The sequence below is a fragment of the Prionailurus bengalensis genome, chromosome A2, assembly GCF_016509475.1.
Source record: "Prionailurus bengalensis isolate Pbe53 chromosome A2, Fcat_Pben_1.1_paternal_pri, whole genome shotgun sequence".
Lineage (NCBI taxonomy): Eukaryota > Metazoa > Chordata > Mammalia > Carnivora > Felidae > Prionailurus > Prionailurus bengalensis.
In genome coordinates, this window is record NC_057348.1 from 12,429,815 (window position 1) to 12,455,607 (window position 25,793).

At 45.3% G+C, this 25,793-nt stretch overlaps 1 protein-coding gene across 1 annotated transcript; it reads right to left on the reverse strand.

Annotated features, from left to right (window-relative positions):
• Window positions 1-1,493: 1,493 nt before the first annotated feature.
• CALR3 (calreticulin 3) lies at window positions 1,494-25,736 on the reverse strand. Its single transcript, XM_043590308.1, has 9 exons — window positions 25,537-25,736; window positions 25,173-25,274; window positions 22,230-22,433; window positions 15,738-15,832; window positions 12,287-12,475; window positions 8,100-8,207; window positions 7,873-8,004; window positions 6,811-6,903; window positions 1,494-1,714 (listed from the first exon to the last, which is right to left on the reverse strand). The coding sequence occupies exons 1-9, from the start codon at window positions 25,625-25,627 to the stop codon at window positions 1,571-1,573; spliced, it is 1,158 nt and encodes a 385-aa protein (XP_043446243.1). The 5' UTR covers window positions 25,628-25,736; the 3' UTR covers window positions 1,494-1,570.
• Window positions 25,737-25,793: the final 57 nt, after the last annotated feature.

Consider the following 25,793-nt stretch of genomic DNA (forward strand, 5'->3'; position numbering starts at 1 on the left):
TATTAAAGGTGCACCTGGGTTGCTCAGCTGGTTAAGTGTCCGAATTCAGCTTAGGTCACGATCTCCCAGTTTGTGAGTTCGAGCCCCGCGTTGGGCTCTCTGCTGAGCGCTCGGAGCCTGGAGCCTGTTTGGGATTCTGTGTCTCCCTCTCTCTCTGCCCCTCCTCTGCTCGCACTCTGTCTCTGTCTCTGTCTCCCTCTCAAAAATAAACATCAAAAAATGTTTTAAAAAGAGAAAATATTAAAAAGCAAATTATTTGATTAAAGGGAAAAAATTGAACTGAGAAGTAATTATTATTTTCACTCGAGAAAATGAATTTCATTCCTCTGTCCTACAGAGAATAAAAGGCCACAGCAGTGGGTCACAGAGTGACGGAAAAGAAGCAGGAGCATCTTTACAGCACATCAGAAGTGTGTGCACAAGACCTGGGTTCTCCAGAATAGCCTGCAAAACGCTTCCATGCTAATGACGGTGTATCAAGATTTCATATTGAGGGCGGGGGTGGGGGGGGCAGTGACGGGCGCCTGGGTGGCTCAGTGGGTTGGGCATCTCACTTCAGCTCAGGTCATGATCTCACGGTTCATGAGTTCAAGCCCCGTGTCGGGGGCTCGAACTCTGTGCTGACAGCTCAGAGCCTGGAGCCTGTTTCAGATTCTGTGTCTGCCCCTCCCCCACTCGCACTCTCTGTCTCTCTCTCTCAAAAATAAATTTTAAAAAAGATTTTGTATTGGAAAAGGTTAGCATATGCTATTGGTAATTTACAGCCTGAAGGAAAAAAGGGCATCAGTTCTCCTTTTTCAAAATCAGTTTTACCAACTTTTTTTTTTTAATGTTTATTATTTTCGAGAGAGAGAGACAGAGAGGAAACAGGGAAGGGGCAGAGAGAGGGAGACACAGAATCTGAAGCAGGCTACAGGCTCCAAGCTGTCAGCACAGAGCCCGATGTGGTGCTTAAACTCACACACCGCGAGATCATGACCTGAGCTGTAGTTGGCCGCCCAACTGACCGAGCCCCCCGGGTGTCCCTACCAACTTCTATTTATAAAACATTTTGGGGGCTAAGAGAAGAGCATCATGATTTGGGCCAGACTGTCACTGGCCTGTAGCTTCTAGCACTCAGATTTGTGGAGAAAAATCTCTGTGCGCAGCAGGGAGGGAGCCCCAGGGAAAACCAGGCCGACCCCAATGAGAAGCATAGGAACATTTTCAAAGAAAATTGGACATGGGGCGCCTGGGTGGCGTAGTCGGTTAAGCGTCCGACTTCAGCCAGGTCACGATCTCTCGGTCCGGGAGTTCGAGCCCCACGTCAGGCTCTGGGCTGATGGCTCAGAGCCTGGAGCCTGTTTCCAATTCTGTGTCTCCCTCTCTCTCTGCCCCTCCCCCATTCATGCTCTGTCTCTCTCTGTCCCAAAAATAAATAAACGTTGAAAAAAAAAATTTTTTTTAATAAAATAAATAAAAAAAAAAGAAAATTGGACAGATTACCACATATGTTGATGTTTGCACTTTTAAATGTAGATTAAAGTAGAAGCAAGGTTTTACCCATCATCTTTATCTGGGGTGGGAATGACTAGAATTCGTCCCTCCTGTGAAATCTCTGGAAACCTTTGTCGTGCCCACCAAACCTGCCCATCAGCAGCTCCTCCTCATCTTCCTCACGGGCCTTCTTCACTTCCTCCTTGGCCTGTATGGCATCCATCTCCCTTTCTGGGCCCTTGGAGAAAGAAACAGACACATGAGACATTAGCCACTGGGGGTTGTGTTTCCAGGGAGTGGACTGGGGATCCACCTTCAGCCTGCCCTTGCCTTCTACAAGCCTCCACACCGCCTGGGGGCAGCTTAGAAGAGCCCCCAAGGATGCCAGGCCTTAATCCCGGATCCTGTAAATGGGACCTTCTATGGGAAAAGGGTCTTTGCAAATATGATTAAGTTAAACATGTTGAGATAGGAAGATTATCCTGGGTCATCAAATGGACGCTAAAATCCATCACTAATGTCCTCATAGGAGACAGGGAGAGATTTGACACATACACAGAAGAGAAGACCACGTGAAGACAGAGGCAGAAACAGAGCCACATGGCCACAAACCAAGGGACACTAGGGGCCACCGGAGGCTGCAAGAGGCGAAGGAAGGATGCTCCCGCAGAGCCCTTGGAGGGCTGCTCAGCCTGTTCAGCCCTGATGAGGCCTTGATTTCAGTCCACTGATAGTGATTTTGGACTTCGGGCATCCAGACCTGTGAGATGATGAATCTGTGTTGTGTTAAGCCAGCCAATTTGTGGTAATCTGTTATAGTGGCCACAGGACACAAATACACCCATCCGCTTCCTTCTCTTCCCAGAGTACCTGGGCCCCTGTCCTTCAATCAGCTGAGCAGTGAATGGGTAGTGAAAGGAGTCCTCAGAACCTAAGTGAAAAAAATCCAGGCTAATGTGGTCAACACAAGGGTTAGCAGTGCAGACAACATCAAGAAGGTTCCCGTAGTCATTACTGAAAAAGAGTTTTGGTAAAGCTTTATGGGAGAAATCGGATTCAAGAAGAAATGGCTCCCTCACCATCAACAAAATGAAAAGGCAACCTGTTCAATGGGAGGAAATATTTGCAAATCATATCTAATGAGAGGTTCATATCCAAAATATATAAAGAACTTATACACCTTAATAGCAAAAAAAAAAAAAAAAAAATCTGATGGAAAAAACGGGCAGAGGATCTGAATGGACATTTTCCAAAGAAGACATCCAGATGGCCCACAGACCAACAGGCCAACATAAAAAAATGCTCATTATTGGGGCGCCTGGGTGGCGGAGTCGGTTAAGTGTCCGACTTCAGCCAGGTCACAATCTTGCGGTCCGGGAGTTCGAGCCCCGCGTCGGGCTCTGGGCTGATGGCTCAGAGCCTGGAGCCTGTTTCCGATTCTGTGTCTCCCTCTCTCTCTCTGCCCCTCCCCCGTTCATGCTCTGTCTCTCTCTGTCCCAAAAATAAATAAACATTGAAAAAAAAATTTTTTTTTAATGCTCATTATCACTTATCAGGAAAATACAAATTAAAACCACAATGAGATATCACCTCACACCTGTTAGAATGGCCATTATATATATTTAAAAAAAAAAAACCACTAGATAAAAAGCGCTGGCCAAGGATGTGGCGAAAAGGGATCCCTCATACACTATTGGTGGGAATGTAAACTGGGGCAATCACTACAGAAAACAGTATGATGGTTCCCCCCAAATTAAAAACAGTAATACCATATAATCCAGTAATTCCACTTCTGGGTATTTCTCTGAAGAAAACGAAAACACTGTCTCAAAAGGATATCTGCACCCCCATGTTTATTCCAGCATTATCTACAACAGCCAAGACTAAGAGCAACCCAACTGCCCACCAACCAATGAATGGATAAAGAAAATGTGACACACACACGCGCGCGCACACACACACACACACACACACACACACACACACACAGTGGAATATTACTTAGCCATAAAAGAGAATGAAATCTTGCCATCTGCAGCAACACGGATGGACCTTGAAGGCATTATGCTAAGTGAAATAAGTAAGATGAAGAAAGACAAATACCATATGATCTCACTTATATGTGGAATAATAATAATAAAAAAAAAACCCAAGCTCATAGATACAGAGAACAGGTTGGTGCTTATCAGACACGGTGGGGGGTGGGGAATGAAAGAGGGTGCACAAAATGAGTGAAGGGGGTCAAAAAGTACAAACTTCCAGTTACAAAATATAAATAAGTCATGGGGATGTCATGTGCAGCATAGACGATATAGTCAATAATACTGTAATAACTTTGTACGGTGACAGGTGTAGCTAGACTTATCATGGTGAACATTTCTTAACATACATAAATGTTGAATCACTATGTTGTACTCCTGCAACCAATACAATATTGTATGCCAAGTACACTTCAACTGAAGCAATAAATCAAACGCAAGCGGTTCACAAAAAAGGATATCCAAAGGGCCACGAAAGCCATAAAACAGGGCCAACCTTCATTTGTTACCAGGGTAAGAAAACTAAAACTGGAAATACCCCTACACGCCTAGAGAAACCCACAATCCCCGTGCTGGTTGAGGACTCAAGACAGCACAGCCCCCCTAGGAACAGCCTTGCAGGTTCTTCTGGGGTTAAACCCCTCTTGTAGGACCCACCTATTCCTGGCTACTTATGCCAGAGAACTGAAGGCCCGCATCCACACAGAAAAAAAACTGTTAAGTAAATATTCATAACAGCTTTGATCATATGTCAAAAATTGGAAACACCCAATTGTCTGTCAACTGGTGAACAGATAAAACTACCAATGGGGTGCCTGGTGGGGGCTCAGTTGGTTAAGCATCTGACTCTTGATCTCGGTTCCGGTCATGAACTCACAGTTCGTGAATTAGCGCCCCGCGTTGGGCTCTGCGCTGACAGTGCGGAGCCTGCTGGGGATTCTCTCTCGCCCCTTCTCTCTGCCCTTCCCCCACTTCCTTTCTCTCTCAAAATAAATAAATAAACTTTGAAAAATTAAAAAAAATAAAACTACTGGGGCGCCTGGGTGGCTCAGTCGGTTAAGCGTCCGACTTCGGCTCAGGTCATGATCTCACAGTTTGTGGGTTTGAGCCCCACATCGGGCTCCGTGCTGACAGCTCAGAGCCTGGAGCCTGCTTCGGATTCTGTGTCTCCCTTTCTCTCTGCCCCTCCTCCGCTCATGCTCTGTCTCTCTCTGTCTCTCAAAAATAAATAAAGATTACAAAAATAATAAAAATTAAAAAAAATAAAACTACCCAGCAATAAGAAGAAACCAATTACTGACTAATAACCCAAACATGGCTCAATCTCAGACACATTATGCTTGAGGAGCAGGCTCAAAAAGACCACATGCTAGGTTACTCCATTTACATGACACTTCGAAAAGTTGAGGCTGTATAGTTGAGGCTATACCAGGTCAGTGGAGGCCTGAAGTGGGAGAGGGTTTGGCTCCAAAGGGCCCAAGGAGACTTTTGGGGATGATGGTCCTGTTCTACATCTGGTTCTTTTTTTTTTTTTTTTTTAACTTTTTTAATGTTTATTTTTGAGAGAAAGAGCATGAGTAGGGGAGGGGCAGAGACAGAGGGAGACATAGAATTTGAAGCAGGCTCCAGGCTCTGAGCTGTCAGCACAGAACCTGATGCAGGGCTTGAACCCACAAACCATTTTATCATGACCTGAGCTGAAGTCGGACGCTTAACTGACTGAGCCACCCAGGCACCCCCAGTTCATCCCATTTAAAAAAAATTTTTTTTGGGGCGCCTGGGTGGCGCAGTCGGTTGAGCGTCCGACTTCAGCCAGGTCACGATCTCACTGTCTCACGGTCCATGAGTTTGAGCCCCGCGTCAGGCTCTGGGCTGATGGCTCGGAGACTGGAGCCTGTTTCCAATTCTGTGTCTCCCTCTCTCTCTGTCCCTCCCCTGTTCATGCTTTGTCTCTCTCTGTCCCAAAAATAAAATAAACGTTGAAAAAAAAAATAATAAAAAAATAAAAAAAATAAAAAAAATTTTTTTTAATGTTTATTTATTTTTTGAGAGAGAGAGAGAGACAGACAGAGCGTGAGCAGGGGAGGGGCACAGAAAGAGGGAGACACAGACTCGGAAACAGGCTCTAGGCTCTGAGCTGTCAGCACAGAGCCCGACGCGGGGCTCGAACTCACACACCATGAGATCGTGACGTGAGCCGAGGTCAAACACTTAACTGACTGAGCCACCCAGGCCCCCCTACATCTGGATCTTTGTTGGTGGTTTCACAACTGTATGCATTTATCAAAAGTCATAGGCTTCCACACCAAAAAAGGATAAATCTTACAGTGTGCATATTATGCTTCAGTAAATTTGACTTGTCAACAACTGACAATGATACCAAGCGTGGCCAAAGATGCGGCATAAACTGTAACTCTCCACCTCTGCAAAAGGAAACAGAAAAGAGGATGACACATTGAAAACTGTTGGGCCGTGTGGGACCTCGTGACCCAGGCTGTCCTGTCCCGGGCATGTGTCCACTGAAAGACCCACACGGGAATGACGGGAACAGCTTTATTCGTGAGGCCACAAGCTGGAAGCGATCCAAAGCTGCATCAACAGAGAACGGATATATACCTTCTGGAATATTCACACAGTAAGAATGAGCTGCTGCTGTATTCGATATGAACCTCACAGCACTGCCTGAATGAGTAACTATTGGATGGCTCCACTTACATGAATTTCTTTTTTTTTTTAATTTTTTTTCAATGTTTTTTATTTATTTTTGGGACAGAGAGAGACAGAGCATGAACGGGGGAGGGTCAGAGAGAGGGAGACACAGAATCGGAAACAGGCTCCACGCTCCGAGCCATCAGCCCAGAGCCTGACGCGGGGCTCGAACTCACGGACCGTGAGATCGTGACCTGGCTGAAGTCGGACGCTTAACCGACTGCGCCACCCAGGCGCCCCTTTTTTTTTTTTTTAATTTTTTTTTCAACGTTTTTTATTTATTTTTGGGACAGAGAGAGACAGAGCACGAACGGGGGAGGGGCAGAGAGAGAGGGAGACACAGAATCAGAAACATACATGAATTTCAAAAGGAGGTCAAATGTACGGCAATGGGATAGTGGTTCTTTTTGGGGGCAGCTGCCGGCAGGGAGGGGGTATGAGGAGGTTCCCAGAACGCTGGTAACATTCTGTACCTTGATCTGGGTGGGATGTTTACTAATAACAACCCATCAAGTCCTTTCCTATATGTTAGACTCAAGTACAGAAATAAATGAATGATGAACAAAAAGTTCATTGTGTGTCATACCTTAGTTTCCCCCCAAGTGGCTTTGCCAAAATTCTCAGCATACTCTTCATCGTCTGTGATCAGGAAGTTATCGAAGATGGTTCCTGATCTCACCTGTGGATGAAAATAAGGCCTTCCTTATTGATGTGACAAATACAACAACTTTGCACCAAGAAGCAATTGTATGTGGCTCAGGACCCTAACGGTGATTGGATCTCAACAGTAGCACGTGCCTAAACCCATTTCGGAAGCATCCCTTCCCTCCGACGCACTGGTTCTCAAACTTAGAAACTCCTGATGCCTGGTGTCCCCCCCAGGGATGCTGACTTAACCCGTCTGGGGTGCTGCCTGGGCGTGGAGACTGAAGAGCACTCAAGGGACTCGAGCGCTTGCGATGTTCGCCCACCACTGCCCGAGAACTTGACTGTGCAAAGTCAGCCCGCAGCGTCAGCACCACCTGGGAGCTTGCTGGGGAGGCAGGATCTCAGGCTCCACCCTGGACACTCTGCTAGCATCAGAATCTGCAGTCTTGTCCTAAAGCTGATGGGCCCCACAGGTCAACTCCAGGCTGAGGAGTGACAAATCCCCAGGGGGCAGCGAGGCAGACAGGAAATGCAAAAAAAAAAAAAAAAAAAGGACAGAAAGGATGTCTGTTTTGTTCATGGCTGAATTACGTCTTGAGTCCAGGTATGGGTACCAGGTACACAGTAGGAGCTCAAGGAATACCAGCTATGCGAATGCAGGAGTTTAGGCTGAAGCTCAGAGTTATCAAACTGCAGCAAATTTATTTATTTATTCTTTCTTTCTTTCTTTCTTTCTTTCTTTCTTTCTTTCTTTCTTTCCTTCTTTCTTTCTTTCAGTGGGGGAGGGGCAGAAGGGGAGGGGGAGAGAGAGAGAGAGAGAGAGAGAGAGAGAGAGAGAGAGAGAATCCCAAATAGGCTCCATGCTCGGGGGCTGAGCCCGACGCATGGCTCTATCCCACGACCCCGGGATCATGACCTGAGCTGAAATCAAGAGTTGGACGCTCAACTTCCTGAGCCACCCAGGCGCCCCTGCGTGATAGCAAATTTAAAACCAAGTAACCTGCCAAAGCTCCAGTCCAATGGCACCAATGTTCTCAAATTCTGAGAGGTCATACTCCGTCAAATAATGGGTGTTTTTCAGCTTCTGATGGAGCCAAACGTCTTTGTCTATACCCTCTGGTTTCAGGCCATCCTGCAACAACAGAACCTAAGTGCGGGTCCGGAGGGACGCAGGCAGAGGCGGGGGAGGGCCATCCTGGGGCATCGCAGGAAGAAGACACCACCCACCTGGTACGGAGGCTTCTGCAGCATCGGCGCCTGCCAGTCCCCGTCCAGTTCGCTGTTCCAGTCGCTTGGCTTACTGGCACTGGCATCCAGAAAATGCTTCTCCCAGTCCTTACCATGTGTAAGGAAAAAAACAATCAAATCTCAGATTTGAGAAAAGAAATTCTTAGCTACCCGGAGGCAGGAGCAGGCCCATGGGCCCATTATGCATGGGCCCATTGTAGGCTGTCAAATCATAATTTGCCCATCAATTTGGAGATCAAAGGGCCAAGTGCTCAGGGTTCTCAGTCCCACCGAGGATGTCAAGGCCCCACGCTGCCCGGATTTTCTCCCTAAGCCTTGGCATGATCACACCGCCCTTCCCAAACTGGTGAGGAACAACAGTCTGGAAAACTCAACATAGTGGCTAAACTTAAAAATGTTGGGACAGGGGCGCCTGGGTGGCTCAGTCGGTTGAGCATCCGACTTCGGCTCAGGTCATGATCTCACTGTCCGTGAGTTCGAGCCCCACGTTGGGCTTGTGCTGACAGCTTAGAGCCTGGAGCCTGCTTCGGATTCTGTATCTCCCTCTCTCTCTGGCCCTCCCCTGTTCATGCTCTGTCTCTCTCTGTCTCAAAAATAAATTAAAAAAAAAATTTTTTTTTAAATGTTGGGACAGAAGTGATGTTGGGGGAAGGGGCCACACAGTTACTGCTGGTTAGGTGGTCTGTCCTTCTACATCACAGTCGTGCATGGAATGTTCCAGAGAGAGAGGCTGGACAACCAAGAAATGTTCCAGGATTTACCTGGGGATTGCTGGGTAGCAGGAGAAAAGCAGTTATGTTATTTAGACTTTACACATATATTATATAAAATATATACATATGTGTATTAACAGTCACAGTATGCACATATAAATATATGCATACACATACGTGCACATATGCATGCATATAATACATGCACACACGTGTATAATCCGTGTGTATAATAGATGTGGACACACATATATATATACACATTAACACACATACACACTTGTATACACATATACACATGTAGACATGCACTCATATATATACACATATATCTGAGTCTCTATGTCTGTACGTGGCTCAGGAGGTGTTGAACAAATATTTGTTGAATAAATAAATGGATGAGAATGGGGCGCCTGGGTAGCTCAGTGGGTTAAGCGTCTAACTTTGGCTCAGGTCATGATCTCACGGTTCATGAGTTCGAGCCCCGTGACAGCTCAGAGCCTGGAGCCCATTCCGGATTCTGTGTCTCTCTTTCTCTCTGCCCCTCTCCTGCTCACTCTCTGTCTCTCTCTTTCAAAAATAAATAAACACAAAAAAGACTTTATAAAAACATAAATGGATGAATAAAAGGTGCTATGGATTAATATTCAGATAAACATATAAAAACAGGGGCATCTGGGTGGCTTAGTTGGTTGAGCATCTGACTCTTGATCTCAGCTCAGATCATGATTTGATGGTTCATGGGTTTGAGCCCCGAGTTGGGCTCTGTGCTGACATCACGGAGACCACTTGGGATCCTCTCTCTCCCTCTCTCTCTGCCCATCCCCTGCCTGTGCTCTCTGTCTCTCAAAATACATAAGTAAACTTTAAAAAAAAACACATAAAAACTTAAAAGTTGTGTACAATGATGTTTTCCCTTTTAGAATAACTGAAAAATTGTAACATTTTGCACTTAGACTGGGGCACCTAGGTGGCTCAGTTGGTTAAGTGTCTGACTTTGGCTCAGGTCATGATCTCACAGTTCATAGGTTCGAGCCCCGCATCAGGCTCACTACTATCAACACAGAGCCCACTTGGGATCCTCTGTCTCCCTCTCTGTCTGCCCCTCACCTGCTCACACGCACTCTTTCTCAAAAGTAACAAACAAACAAAAAAAGACTGGGGCTTTTTCATGATATGTAATATTTCTTAATGACTGACACGTAGGACTTGGTGGCTTCCCGTCGGCTTTTTTGCTCCCACCTCAACTGGCAACACATGAGCCACTCTTGTGCTGGGACCAGGAAATGGTTACAATGCAATCCGAGTAGCCAGCTCCTTATAATTGCAGGCTGTCAAATCATAATGCCATAATGAACTAATTTGCTTAGGAGTTCACACAGAACTGAACATATGGACAAAACACAGCCAGTTTGGAGGCCAGCTTCTGAACGTATGATTAGGCTCCACCAGGGACCCACCTCAAGTACGCTCAGCCCTAAGGCACACAACACTGCTAGCCCGCATCGTTGTAGCTCAGAGGCAGCCAGGACTTTCATCCTAAGACCTGTGTCCTCTCCTGCATAGCCAGAGGGATGCAAGGTCAGTTTCTTCGTCATTCTGTGCCTTGTTTTTCTGTTTGCTTGTTTTTTAATTTTACTGTTTATTTTTTTTAGAGAGAGAGAGAGAGAGACAGAGGACAAGTGGCGGAGGGACAGAGAGAGAGGGAGACACAGAATCCGAAGCAGGCTCCAGGCCCTGAGTTGTCAGCACAGAGCCCGACGCAGGGTTCGAACTCACAAACCATGAGATCATGACCTGAGCCGAGGTCGGACGCTTAACCGACTGAGCCACCCAAGGGCCCCTCTGTACCTTGTTTAAAGTAAGTGCTCTTTCCAGGTGAAAACTACTTTTTTGGTCTGTTTTTAAGGTAGTTCAGTAAGGGAGGGAGAAACTTTGCTCTTTTGCTTTAATGATTACATTGTCTATGATGACATACTTGATTATCAGACAGCAATGCCACTGAGCAGGTTTAAGTTGCCAGAAATTAATCGTAAACACAGACATTAATTGCCGTACAGCAAAGACAACCGTCTTAAGGCAAATGGTTCATGGGTTTGGAGTAGTGTTTGATGCTCAAAACAAAACATTGCGACAATAAATAAATGTAAACTAAACACAAAACAAAACAAAACAGAAGGTAGCTTGTAGTGGGCTGAGTGGTAGTTCCGGGTAAGGGTTTGTCCACGTTCAAAATCTCGGAATCTGAGAATGCAAGCTTATATTGAACAAAGGATCTTTGAAGAAGTAATTAAGGTAAGGATCTCGAGGCACATCTTTCTGGATTAACCAGATGGGCCCTAAGTCCAATGGCAAACGTCTTTATAAGAGATAGGAGAGACACAAGAAGAAGAGGCCATGTGGGGGCAGGGCAGAGATTGAGGTCTACCAGCCAAGGAACTCTTGGAACCAACGGAAGCTGGAAGAAACAAGGAAGGATTGTCCCCAAGATCCTTCAGAGGGAGTGTTACCCTACTGATATCCTGGATTTCTGCCTTCTGCCCTCAAGAACCATGAGAGAATACATTTGTCCTTTTTTTTTTAATGTTAATTTATTTTGGAGAGAGAGAGAGAGAGAGAGCGTGAGCGAGTAGGGGTGGGGCAGAGAGAGAGAAGGAGGCACAGAATCCGAAGCGGGCTCCAGGCTCTGAGCTATCAGCACAGAGCCCAATGTGGGGGCTTGAACTCAAGAACCATGAGATCACGACCTGAGCCAAAGTCGGACACTTAACCAACTGAGCCACCCAGGCGCCCCTCTGTCATGATCTTTAACGTTTTATTTATTTTTGAGAGCACAAGTGGGAGAGAGGCAGAGAGAGGGGGACAGAGGATCAGAAGCAGGCTCTGTGCTGACAGCAGCGAGCCCAATGTGGGGCTTGAAGTCACGAACCGTGAGATCGTGACCTGGACTGAGGTCGGATGTTCAACCCACTGAGCCACCCTGGCTCCCCCTGCCCCCCTACACTTCTGTCATTTTTAAGCCACCCACTTTGCGGTCCTTTGTTAAGCAACCCTAGGAAAACTCACGCAGACCCATTACATTAACTGATTCTTGGTCGTCAGTCACAAGTGCGATGCTCAAAAAATACTTCATGTTCAAATTCAGAATAGCAAAATAAGACAAAAAATCACTTTTATAAAGATTGCTGATGCAATATCCTTAAAAAAAAAAAACCACATGGGTTAAAAAAAAAAAACTTGCTCACTTTCATCGCAGATTTTGTAAAGACCCTTTCACGATCCCTGAAGTGTGAAGCTATGTGGCCGGTTTCAGCGGCAAATGCTCCAGGGAGGGCACTTTGGTTGTGACCGTGTGGGCATTATGATTACCAGCCATGCAGCCATCACACAGGACCTGCGTACTTACAAACTCCACCGGCACACGCTGTGGAGATGTTCGTGGAAAATGCACACCTGGGATTTGTCATCTTTTGCCTGGTCCCAATCCTTGGACTCTGCAGAGGACTTCTCCATCTTCTTAAGTGACGTTAAGTTCCAGTCATACTCGATGTCGCCGGATTCAATTGATTGACCGTCAATTTTCACTTCGTAAGTGAGGTCCGGTCTTAAAACCAGAGCATAGAGGTGTGTAAATCCATCAACCTGCACGTTTTAAGGGGAGAAAGGATAACGATGAGAGCTTTGACATTTCAGGGCAGGTCTACGTATGTGATTTAAGCCGCTGTTGGTCAAAGCTTTGTTGTAAACAGCAAGAAGAGTGTTTCTAGGGACAGGGGTTGACTTGACTACAAAATGTGGCCCACAGAAGAAATCGCTCCCTTGTAGAAAACTTCTGCACTACCAGCTGACTTCTCTTGAGTGGCTGGTTCCCTTATGTGTAGACAATGCTTCCCACCTAGAATCCCACAGGTGGTTATGACAGGGTCTTGGTGTAACCCAAACACCACTGCTCTGTTCGGTTTATGAAAAGTTATGCGGAAAACGATTTCCTGTTCTGTATTCTGAAAGATACCAAATGAAGCCCAGTCTATTTTTTCAACACAGGGGGGAACTTTCTAATGCTCTGAGCTGTCTAGCAAGGGCAGGCCTAGTGTCTCTCTTGGTCACAGTTAAAAGCCCCAGACCAGGGGTGCCTGGGTGGCTCAGTCGGTTGAGCGTCCGACTTCAGCTCAGGTCACGATCTCATGGTTCGTGAGTTCGAGCCCCGCGTCGGGCTCTGGGCTGATGGCTCGGAGCCTGGAGCCTGTTTCCGATTCTGTGTCTCCCTCTCTCTCTGCCCCTCCCCCATTCATGCTCTGTCTCTCTCTGTCTCAAAAATAAATAAACATTAAAAAAAAAATTTTTTTTTTAAAAAGCCCCAGGGAAGCATTCGGCAAGCATTTGGCAAGCATTCAATAAATGACAGATGGGAGGTGGATGGGCAGGTGTCTGGGGAGGTCAGGGGTGCCCAAGATGTGCCTGCCTGTCAGCAGTGGGGCTGCCTGGTCATTGTCATGGGGCATGCCCTAGAAATGTCTGTCGCCGGGTCAGCCTGACCTGCTGTATCAGCACCTGAATGGACCCTCCAGTCTCTGCACAGACCTTCCAAAGATACTGATGCTGCTCAGGGCTCAGGTTTGGGAACCACTGTCTCAGCATCTTAAAGGCTCCATCAGGAGGATTCTCCCCCTGCTGAGAGCCAAAAGTAATAGCTTCTTCAGTACCCCTCTACTCTGCTCTGAGGGACATAGGCTGCTGTCCACACCATGGCCGATGGCTCTGTCTGCTCCGTGTTCCTCTCAACCTCTGTAGCTCGCTGTGACAGCTGAGTACAGGCTTCTCCCAATGCTCCCTCCCTGATCTCTGCCCGTCTTTGTCTCCACTCACCTTTCCTAATTTAGACTTTGGGTTCATTGGCCATCCCGAGGGATAACATCCTCTCTCACACATATGCAATGGATCCAAACCAGGATCTTTAATCCTAACCATTGCCCTGAGCTACAGAGCGGAGTTTCCAGCAACTTTCTGGACACCTCTACCTGGATGCCTGCCAGGAGTCCACAACCAATGGTTCCAAACACATCTCTCGAGTGTGGCCTGGCCCCTCACTGGTCTTTGTTTCCCCTGATTAACAGCAATGCTGCTGAGATTCATCGACCACATACCCAGTAGCCAAATTCCAAACATCACAAAGTCCTCTGGGTCCCACCCCTGAATCATCTGTCAAAAACGGTCCCATGTTCTGTATCCCATTGAAGCCTTGGCCTCACTGTCTCACCCTTCTCCCTGCCTACTGATCACCCTGTCCCTCCAGCCCCCACCCCCCCGAACATCTGAGGTATTTCTCTAACAGGCAGATCTGCCCCTCTCCTTGAAAACCCCTGAGGGCTGACCACTGCCTGCAGGGGAGATTCTCAGCCTTTCTTTCACAGCATCACAGAATGAATCCAACCCCACTGGACGTAGCTTCTCCTCACTGGGAACACCAACAACCTGCTGTGAGTCAGTGCTCCTTCAACAGAAGCATCTTTTCTTTTTCTAGCAGGTGCAGAAATAGCACATGTCTGAGGGCATCATCAATCTGCGGGTGCCACTCGGGGCCCCATAGGCTTGCTGTCCTGAGCTTGTCATGCTCTGACCTTCCCAGCACAGTCCAGGCCAGACTTCATGGCCTCTGTAGTGTCATCCCCAGGCTCTCCCACACATCCAATGTGCAACTGAACAATTCCTCGGGAATCAGTTATAAAACCTGTGCACTCAGTTGGCCTTCGAGCTCTCCCTCACCCCCACAGGAGTGATGTCAGGCCTCTCCATTTAAAGAGGACCTGATGATCCTTTGCAGCCACCAGGTCGGCAGGTGGGACCCCAAGAGAGCAACGAGGCTGCCAACGGGAGACTCACTGGGGCTTTGTGAAGAGACCGAACACACCCCTGCTTGGGTCAGGACTGAATAAGTGGCGATTATGGACACTTCCCCTCTGTGCAGTCACTGTGCTCTCCAGATGCACCCAGGCCTCCTGCCCAGATTTGCCCAGACTTGTGGAGGCCCCCCATGTTGAAGCTCTGGGCACTGGAGATGCCCCAGGAGTCAGGTCCCTGCTTCCTGGTGGCTACATTCAAATAGAGGGGTTGCATCAGGGAGTGTACTTCCCTTCCGCGGGCCCGGAGCCAGGGACGTGATGCAAACCGCCTCTTTGGAGAAGCCCTGGGCTGGGCCGTGGAGGTATGAAGGCATCAGTGTTGTTTTCACAGGATCCGTGGTAAAAAGTAAGAAAGCATGCTTCCATTTTAGAAACATTCCCATTTGTAAATGTTTTGGTATGTTGAAGATTAATTTCTTCAGGATGTTTTTGCGTCCCAGCCTGAATATTTTATTCCATAGTGAGGACGGATACCGCTGAAATGTGACTATTCTATTGTAACCCTTATAAGGCAAATTATAATACGATGTCACAGCTCACAGTGAAAAGTGAGTATGCCCTCCTGATGGGTACAAACGTCAGAAAACAAGCCAAAGGGGTAGGCAAATATCTCTAAGAACACTGCTAAACTGGAAACCTGGGGCATGGGGGTGTGTTTGCTAAGATCCATACCTGGCTCAGTTAACTATTTTAAGATCAAAAGGATTTTCTCTAAATTCATGCTGTCATTAAGAGTTAACACAGGTGGCTGGGTGGTTCAGTCAGTTAAGCATCCGACTCTTGATTTCAGCTCAGGGTATGATCTCACAGTTCGTGAGTTCAAGCTCCAAGTTGGGCTCTGCTGACAGTGTGCATCCTGCTTTGGATTCTCTCTCTTTCCCTCCCTCTCTGCCCCTTCCCTTCTCTCTCTCTCTCTCTCTCTCTCTCTCTCTCTCTCTCAAAATAAATAAACATTTAAAAAAAAGAGTTAACACAATCACAGATTTGAATACAGAAGCACTTACCTTACACCTGATTGATTTCTTGTTTGAGTGATACTGATTCTTGAAGTGTAAAATAACATGAACTTTCTTGATATCAAATCCACAAATATCGGGCCCTACAAAAAAAAATATTAGCTGCTCTCAATTTCTTTCTATGATGCATCACCCCAGGAGACCCCCAATCATTGTGAAATAATATATGAGGCACCAGAAGTCTATAGGAGCAGGAATAATCGGACGTTGTCATAGAGATACTGAAATAGACAGCAGCACCCTTCTTGGTTCAGGTGACTTCTCAGTTCACTGCAACTACTTTGGACTCAAGTATAAGGCAGCATGTGAGTAAGAAAAAGATTTAACAGTCTGGGAAGCATCCTTGGCATGCTGCCTGAGACTTGGGTCCTTGGTCTGAATCTCTAAGAGGTGGCCTGTGCCAGGTGAGGGACTAGCTGGCTCTGATCTCCGCTCTCTTTCACTGTGCTAAGACATATTTGCAGCTACGCAGCTACCCACGCCCCCGTGTCCTGTTCTCTAAAATGGGGATGTTAATCTTGACTTCCAAGGCTACTTTGCCAATTAAATGGGCTCGCGTATGTAAAGCATTTAATATGGCAATGCTCAATATTTGTTATTATCATTATGCGTGTCCCAAGACAACATGCAGGCACATATTCAGACTAAGACTTTCTGAATGTAGTAAACAAGGTTTGCAGGAGGTATCTGGAAAATTTGTCCAACCTTCTGAGGATGTTTGGAATTACCCTGCTGCTGCTTTACTGAGCTTAAGCCTCCGGAATGTACTAGACCCTCTGGGTGTCTTTCTGTCTCGAATCAAATTCCACCACATGCATTGACCCGGGGCTACACCCGCCCCTGGGGATTCTGTGAGGCAAACCCTGTGTAAACACAAGCAGATGACGGCAATTTTTTTTTTTCTACAACTTGCAGTGATGAATCTCCAGAACAAGAGAGATCCAGGCTGCACATAATTAAAGGATATCATCAATTTGCCAGAGTGGATATGACATTGAACTTAGAAGTAGCATCCTGAGGGACCCACAAAGAACAGCATGTCTACCTCCCAGCTGAGTTCTCAGAGGACAATGTTTATGTAATTTCCTTTTTTTTTTTTTTTCAATCACTGGAAAACATTCCAGTTCAATTTTTAAAACAAAAGCTATGGTATGTGAACTATCTGTATGAAAGTCTACCACCTCAGGATTAAAATATGAAATTTTCCCTTCAAAGTTGGTCAGAATTTTCTGATTTCTAAGCACCTACATGCTTTAAATATTCAATTAGGCTTCAGAACATGCCCGGGCATGCCTGGGAAATCTGGACATTTTCCATTAAGAGCGATCATAAAATATTTATGCATGTAATGGATTTTTATGAAGAAATGGGAGTAGACAGATAGGCTCTAAAGCCAGGCTGACCTGATTTGGGGCAAGTAAGTTTAATCTTCGTGAGCCTCAGTTTCTTTATTTGCAAAATGGAAGCTGTGTTACCTGTTTCCTAGGGTTTTAAACATAATTTAAGACTGCATTTGTATCGCTGGCATCCTGTTTTAAGAAAATAAAAATAACCTAAACGAAGACATTTTAATTTCCTTTTTTTTTTTTAAATTTTTTTTAACGTTTATTTATTTTTGAGACAGAGAGAGACAGAGCATGAACGGGGGAGGGTCAGAGAGAGGGAGACACAGAATCCGAAACAGGCTCCAGGCTCTGAGCTGTCAGCACAGAGCCCGATGTGGGGCTCAAACTCACAGACCGCGAGATCATGACCTGAGCCGAAGTCAGACGCTTAACCGACTGAGCCACCCAGGCACCCCTTTAATTTCCTTTTTAATCAAAATAAAGATGTTTGTTCTTTGTTCCAGATTTTAAATGCAACAGTAAATTGGAGTCATGGTGGAGAAGACAGCAGGGGTCAGGGACTATGCAATTGGTGGAAACTTTGCATATATGTAATGTGGTGGCCTTAGAGAAGTCACCTTGCCCTCTAAGACAGGGCAGGATTATATCCAGATTCAATAAATAATATAATATCTATTCTCTCTACTTCTATAACACTGTGACCACCTGTATATACAAACATGAGAACAGTGTAACAGGTGTCTGAAGGCTGATGCTGATCACAATAAATTCAAAGATAAGCACTGGAAAACCAGGACAGAGAAAACTTCTGCAATACATCCATGTCACAAGAGAAAAGAACTTTAAAAAAAGATTCCTCAAACTTGAATTACAGGCAGATATTTTGAAATTACATTTCCAATATTTTTGGGGGGTGCCTGGGTGGCTCAGTCAACCGCTTAAGCGTCCAACTTTGGCTCAGGTCATGAGCTCACAGTTCGTGGGTTTGAGCCCCGCGCTGGGCTCTGTGCTGACAGCTCAGAGTCTAGAGCCTGCTTCCGATTCTGTGTCTCCCTCTCTCTCTGCCCCTCCCCCACTTGCCTTCTGTCTCTCTCTCTCTCTCTCTCTCTCAAAAATAAATAAACATTAAAAAAATTTTTTTAAAGATTGTTTTCACTTATTTTTTAACTGTGGTAAAATACACATAAGATTTACTGTCTGGGTCATTTTTAAGTGTACCTTCAGGGGTATTAAATACATTTGCCGTGTTGAGCAACCATCCCCACTGCCCATCCCCATGACTCTTCATCTTACAAAACTGGAACTCTATATTTATTAAACACTAACTCCCCATTCTCCCCTGTCTCAGCCCCTGGCAACCACCATTCTATCTTCTGGCTCTATAATTTTGACTACTCCAAGGACCTAAAATAAAATAAGTGGAATTGGATAGTATTTGTCTTTTTGTGACTGGCTTATTTCACTTAGAATAATGTCCTCAAGGTTCTTCCATGTTGCAGCCTGTATCAAAATTTCCCTCCTTTATAAAGCTGAATGATAGTCCATTATATGGATACCACATTTGTATATCCATTCATTTGCAGATGGACACTTGAGCCCTCTAGTCTTGTTCTTCTTTTTTGAGATTGTTTTGGCTATTCAGGGTCCTTTGAGATTCCACATGAATGTTAGAATGGGTTTTTCCATTTCTGCCAAAAAAAAAAAAGTCATTGGAATTTTAATAGGAATTGGATTGAATCTGTGTATTGTTTTTAGAATCTGTAGAATGCTTTGGCTAGTGTTAACATTTTAACACTATTAAGTCTTCCATTCCATGAACATGGAATGTCTTTCCATTTATTTACATCTTCTTTAATTTCTTTCAGCAATATTTTGTAGTTATCATTGTATGAATTTTTCACCTCCTTGCTTAATTCCTAAGTATTTTACTCTTTTGGATGCTATTGTAAATGGAATTATTTTTGTAACTTCCCTTTCAGATTGTTCGTTGTTCACATATAGGAACGTAACTGTTTTTTGTGTGGTGACTTTGTATCCTGCTACTTTGCTGAATTCATTCATTAATTCTAATAGGTTTTTTTGTGCAATCTCTATGGTTTTCTCTATATGAGATCAAATCATCTGCAAACTGATAATTTTACTTCTTTCTTTCCAATTTGGATGGCTTTTATCTATTTTTCTTGCTTGTTTGCTCTGGCTAGAACTTCCAGTAGTGTGTTGAAAAGAAGTGGTGAAAGTGGGGGCACCTGGGTGGCTCAGTTGGTTGAGCATCCAACTCTTGATTTCGGCTCAGGTCATGATCTCATGATTTGTGAGTTCGAACCCCTGCTTGGAATTCTCTCTCCTTCTCTCTCTGCCCCTCCCCTGCTTGCACTTGGGCACTCTCTCTCCCCTTCTCTCAAAATAAACAAACTTAAAAAAAAAAAGTGGTGAAAGTGGGCGCGCTTGCCTTGTTCCTGATCTTACAGGAAAAGCTTTGTTGTTCACCACTGAGTATGTTTGCTGTGGGTTTTTCGTATATGGCTTTGATTATGTTGAAGTAGTTTCCCGCTATTTCTAGTTCGTCAACTGTTTTATCATGAAAGGGCATTGAATTTTGTCGAATGCTTTTTCTGCATCAATTGTGATGATCTTTTTTCTTTCATTCTGTTGATGCGGCATATACTATTGACTGATTTTCATATTTCAAATCACCCTTGCAGACAAGGAAGAAATGCCACTTGGTCATGGTGTATAATCCTTTTAATATGCTGCTGACTTCTGTTTGCTAGTATTTTGTTGAGGATTTCTGCATCAGTGTTTATAAGAATATTGGTCTGTAGTTTTCTTTTAGTGTCTGGCTTTGGTATCAGGATAATGCTAGCCTCATAGAATGAGTTAGGGAGTACATGTTCCCACCTCTTCAAAGTTTTTTTTGAAAAGTTTGAGAAGGATTGGTGTTAGTCCTTCTTTAAATGTTTGGTACAATTGGTGAGAGGTTCATCAGATTCAAGATTTTGCTTTATTGGGAGATTTTGGTTTACTGCTTCAAGCTCCTTGCTATTTATAAGTCTCTTCAGATTTTCTATTTCTTCATGATTGAGTCTTGGCAGGTTTTGTGTTTCTGGGAATGTGTCCGTTTTACCAAGGTTATCCAATTTTTGGGCGTATAATTGTTCTTAGCACTCTCTTATATAATTCTTTTTATTTCTGCAGAAGTGGTAGTGACATCCCATTTCTGATTTTAGTAATTTGAGTCTTCTTTCTTTGTCCATCTAGGTAAAGGTTTTGTCAATTTTGTTGACCTTTTTGGAGAACCAACTTTGGATTTCATTGATTTCCTCTGTTGTCTTTCTATTCATGATTTCATTTATCTCTGCTGTACTCTTTATTATGCCTATTTCTCCCTTCAATTCTATCAGTTTTTGTTTCATATATTTTGAAGTTCATTAGGCGTGTAAATGTTTATAGTTGTTACATTTTTTTGGCCTTTTTATTAATATATAATGTCCCTTGTCTCTTGTAACCTTTTATTCAAAGTCTATTTTGCCTGATATTAGTATGGCCACCTCTGCTCTCTTTTGGGAGAGCCTGGAATACCTTTTCCCACCCTTTCACTTTCAACCTCTTTGAAAAAAACTTTTTTAATTTTTTTTTTTTTTTGAGAGAAAGAGCATGAGTGGGGGAGGATCAGAGAGAGGGGAGACACAGAATCTGAAGCAGGCTCTGGGCTCTGAGCTTTCAGCACAGAGCCCGATACGGGGCTTGAACTCACAAACCATAAGATCATGACCTGAGCTGAAGTTGGATGCTTAACCGACTGAGCCACCCAGGCGCCCCTTCTTTCGTTTTGAGTTTTTGTAGGGAAATGTTTAAATTCCTTTTTAACTTCCTTTTGTGTATATTCTATAGCTATTTCCTTTGTGGAGGAACCATGGGGGTTACATTTAACACCTTGAAGTTATAATGCTCTAATTAGAATTTACACCAGTTTAACTTCAATAACACACAAAACTCTGCTGTTCATTTGTTTGCACTTCTGTGATCAGAAGCAGCGATCAGAGTTCAGATCCCTGATACTGGGAGGACAGGGTCCTTTTTGCCCACCCTGGCTGTGGCAAGCTGTGTATAGGCTGCTCCAGGAGCACATGCACAGCTGTCTGCCGTGTGGCTTGAAATGGGGGATGGGTAGGTCTCCTGTGCTAAGAGCTGAAATTGCCCAAAATTAACCTTCCCATTCTTCCCCTGGAAGAAGCAATCCTTCCACAGACTTCAGAGTTCCAAAATAGTTACATCATATTCTGTTGATTTTTGTCCAGGTGGGGAGATGGATTCCTGGTGCATTCCTATTCCATTTTCCCCAAATCCTCTTTATCCTGAAAACTTTTTGAACCTACACGCTTCAGTTATGTCCAGTTCCTGTGGCCCAATGTGGTCCCATGCCAATTCTAGCACAAATTTTAATCAATTTCTCCTGGTATCAGGAGATATTTAATGTGTTCCAGGGGTCAGCAAGGGCTAGGCAGGAAATGTTTTTGGCTTTACTACCATTTTCATGTGTCAAAAATATTAGCCTTCTTTTAATTTTTTTAATCATTAAAAACATTAAAACCCATTCTCAGCTCATGGGGCGTAACAAACACAGTGCGTGGGCTGATGTGACCCGTGGCCAAAGTCTGCTGAGTCCTGATGTATTTCAAATATTTGGGACTACATTACTATCGCATAAATAACTCTCTCAAAAGTACAATAGAGGGGTGCCTGGGTGGCTCAGTCGGTTAAGCGGCCGACTTCGGCTCAGGTCATGATCTCACGGTTAGTTGGTTCGAGCCCCACGTCGGGCTCTGTGCTGACAGCTCAGAGCTTGGAGCCTGCTTCACATTCTGTGTCTCCCTCTCTCTGCCCCTTCCCTGCTCATGCTCTGTCTCTCTCTGTCTCAAAATAAATAAACACTAAAAAATTAAAAAAAAAAAGTACAATAGAATGGTACAGTTGCCTTTTTATAATGTTAATTAGGTTTCACGGTACTAAAAACCTTTGGTTGGATATACTCAACACTACTACTGAAGCAAAATCTTGCTCTGAGGAATTCTATCAAGTGGAAGGAAGGGTTCAAAGTCATCAGAAATGGTTGTTTTGTGCTATCTGAACTCACCAAACATAATATAGTACTGAGATTTTCCATTCAGGTTCTTCTGATCCACATCTGCAGGGAAGATCTTAATGTAGCCCCCTCCACAGTCCATCTTTTGCTCGTGTTTCACTGTGTACTGAACGACCAGCGTCTTCCCTTTGTTGCTAAACGGTTTGAAACGTGCCGAGATGGCATAGAATCGGCCATTTTGCGTGGTTTGCAGACCTTTAAACAAAAAGGACTCGTGAAGGATTAGGAATGACACGTACGCTCGGTGCTGCAGGGAATTAAATGGTCGCCCTTCCCCCTGCCCCCAGGAATAACCACTCACATCAGCCCAGGGCCCCCCACACACCTTCACAATAATATGGGATGGCCATACCACTAACAGTCTCTCTGCTGCCAGAAACCTTCTATTTCCACACCCCGTTGTTTCTGTGCTCAGTATTACCACTGTTGTGTCTTAAATTGAAACATTTCAGCTGTAGATGACAAATGTGCAGTCTAAGTGGATAAGGAGTTAATTTTGCTTCCATTCATCCTCCAAGGGGTGGGAACACACAATAAAGCTCGTGCGGCAACTTCGTTAAAAACCAGAGCATCTTACGTCTTTTCTTTCATTCCTGTCTTAAAAGAGTTGCTTCAGGGGTGCCTGGGTGGCTCAGTCGGTTAAGTGTCCGACTTCGGCTCAGGTCATGATCTCACGGTCCGTGAGTTCGAGCCCCGCGTCGGGCTCTGTGCTGACAGCTCAGAGCCTGGAGCCTGTTTCAGATTCTGTGTCTCCCTCTCTCTCTGACCCTCCCCCGTTCATGCTCTGTCTGTCTCTGTCTCAAAAATAAATACACGTTAAAAAAAAATTAAAAAAAAAAAAAGAGTTGCTTAGGACACATGACCGTGGATGGAGAACAGAGTGCTGACCTGTAAAAAACTGCTTCCCTGCCCTGGATGAGCTGGCCCACAGTTGCCATCTTTTTTTTTTTTTTTTTTTTTTTTTTTAATAAAGATACCACCCTTTTGTCACATGAATCACCTCATATTTTAGAAGTTTAGGTGTTCAAGATGAACCCCCCCCCCACCACCTTTTCAGTAGCCACTAGGCTCTGTACCAAATCCTTATCTTACACTATTGAAAACAGAGCCAGTCTTATTATCATCTAGTCTTCCCTGCTCCACATTCCTGCCCCCAAACCTGCCTATGCAGAGATCCATCATAAATGCACTTGACATTTTCTGTCGATACATCCAAGCCTGAACTCATGACTGACCGCCCATACCACACTCCTCTCTTTCTTTCTCCTCCATTCTCTCCCCACCCCCACCCTTCCCTTTCTCAAAGAATTCATAGGATCTCCCCTCCTTTACCCCTTTACCACCCAGGCAATTCCTAAGGCCAAGTTTCACCACCTCTCCGTCTCTCCACCCTCCTCGGCCACCCCCATCGTCTCTCACCTCTTCCCATTTCTGTCTGACTGAATTCTATTCATCTTTCCATCTATGGCTTCTGTGTGATGGTCCTTGGAGATCACAATGAAAGGGGCCAAACTAATGGGTATCCCCAGTGCCTTGCCCATGTGCTCTCACTAGATGTGTGCTGGAGTGAACGAAACACAGCATCTCAGGATGCCAGATTGGAGGAGGAAAAAATGTGGTGCGGGAAAACCCAAATGGAAACCCCTATCCTTGGACAACCTTGATGAAACAATCTGTTAATTTCACTCCATTTTTGTCCCATGGGCTGAATCGTGACCAACTCTTTCGGTCCACGTGTAACTTAAAACACAATGCACATGCAATAGAAAACCAGAAGCTGGGGCGCCTGGGTGGCTCAGTTGGTTAAGCGTCTGACTTCGGCTCAGGTCATGACCTCGCTGGGTTTGTGAGTCCGAGCCCCGCATCAGGTTCTGTGCTAACAGCTCAGAGCCTGGAGCCTCCTTCAGATTCTGTGTCTCCTCCTCTCTCTGCCCCTCCCATGCTCATGCTCTGTCTCTCAATAATAAATAAACGTTAAAAAATTAAAAAAAAAAAAAAAAAGAAAGAAAAGAAAACCAGAAGCTGCCGACAGGACAACACTGGAGAAGCGGAGTCAAGGTAGAGGTAGAGTGGAAGGCTGGTGAAAAGAGGAAAACTTTTCATCCGAACCAGAGGTTGGCCAATCTTTTCTGCCAAGCCAGAGACCAAGTATTCTAGACGTCGCGGGTCATACAGTCTGTGTGCCAACTTACTGCCTTTACAGCATGCAAAAGGCCAAAGAACCTAAGTCAATGAATGATCATGGCTGTGTTCCATTAAAGCTTTACTTATGGATATTGACATTTCATATGTTTCACTAAATTTTATGTAATTTTTATACATTATAAAATACCATTCCCCCTTTGATTTTTCCCCAACAATTAAAATATGTAAAAGCCATTCTTATCTCACCAGCCGTGCAAAAAACAAGTGTGTAGTTTGTCCACGTTTGAACATCATAAATGAGAAGAAGACAGAAGTTATCCTTGGCACTAGGAGGCTACTGACTTGGGGGATGGGCAGTGCAAGGGGGCGGGGGCTCTGAAAACATTCTCTATCTGATCCAGGGCATACAAATGTAAGCACTCATCTCTCTATACCCCTACGATCTATACACCTGACAGCATGTAACTTTTAGGTCGATTTTTTTCTCCTTCTTAAAGTGGAAATAAACATGAGAAGTATCCCCTAATCATTTTCCTTTTGCAGGTCAAAGACCTGGAGTCTCCAAACTCCTGCCACTAGTGGGTATACAATGGAGCGACCTTGGGCAAGTAAAGAAAGGAAAGAGAAAAAGTAATGCCAGGCCCTATCCAAGCCTTAGCTTCCCCACCCGTGAAACGGCTGTAAGAGGTGTTATGGGTGTGCCACACCTACCTCGGAAGGTTGCTATGGAGGTGAGGCGTGTGTGTTTGACATTTAATAGCTCCATTTTCTCACCATTCCTACACTAACCTTTGTCCTTTTCCTTATGACCATAAAATTTCCCCGACGAGAGTCTAAAATGCCCAAATTGGGAGTCATTGGTGGACTGCACCCAGCGGTTCCTCCAGCGCTCTGTAGGGGGAAACAACACGGGTTAGAGCTGAGACTGTTCATTTGAATCATGGAGGCGTGTGTGTGTGTGTGTGTGTGTGTGTGTGCGCGCGCGCGGGGGGGGGGGGGGTGGTGCGGGGGGCTCGAGGCTTCAAAGCTTCGCCACCACCGACCCCGTGGCGATGGGCTGGTGCCAATGGCGACTCTGGCTATCCGCTGGGCAGCCAAGGATGGAGGAGCTTTCGCCCCTACTTTCCCACCACCACGGACATCGCCTTTTCACCTCCGTCTAGAAATTCCTCTTGGAAGTAGACGGTGGCCAGCGCCACCCGCAGCACGCAGACCGCCCACAGCGGAACGGGAGCCACAGCCATAGAGTGCGCGCTGCACTTCTTGTAACGCCCCTTTGCTCCCAGCGGTCTCGGCGAAGTGCCAGACCGTCCCAAGACTACAACTCCCGTCACGCCTCGCGATTGTGACCTGAGGCACCATTGGCCCCTACCGCGCAGTGCACGCCGGGCCCGCCCAGGCACTACCACC

What these genes read in the sequence shown, in the direction of transcription:
- CALR3 (XM_043590308.1), bottom strand. Translation starts at nt 25,627, where the DNA reads ATGGCTGTGGCTCCCGTTCCGCTGTGGGCGGTCTGCGTGCTGCGGGTG. An exon ending in TCATAAGGAAAAGGACAAAG is followed by an intron (nt 22,434 to 25,172) that starts GTTAGTGTAGGA and finishes TTTTGTTTAAAG; the next exon opens with GTCTGCAAACCACGCAAAAT. An exon ending in TCAGTACTATATTATGTTTG is followed by an intron (nt 15,833 to 22,229) that starts GTGAGTTCAGAT and finishes TTTTTTTTGTAG; the next exon opens with GGCCCGATATTTGTGGATTT.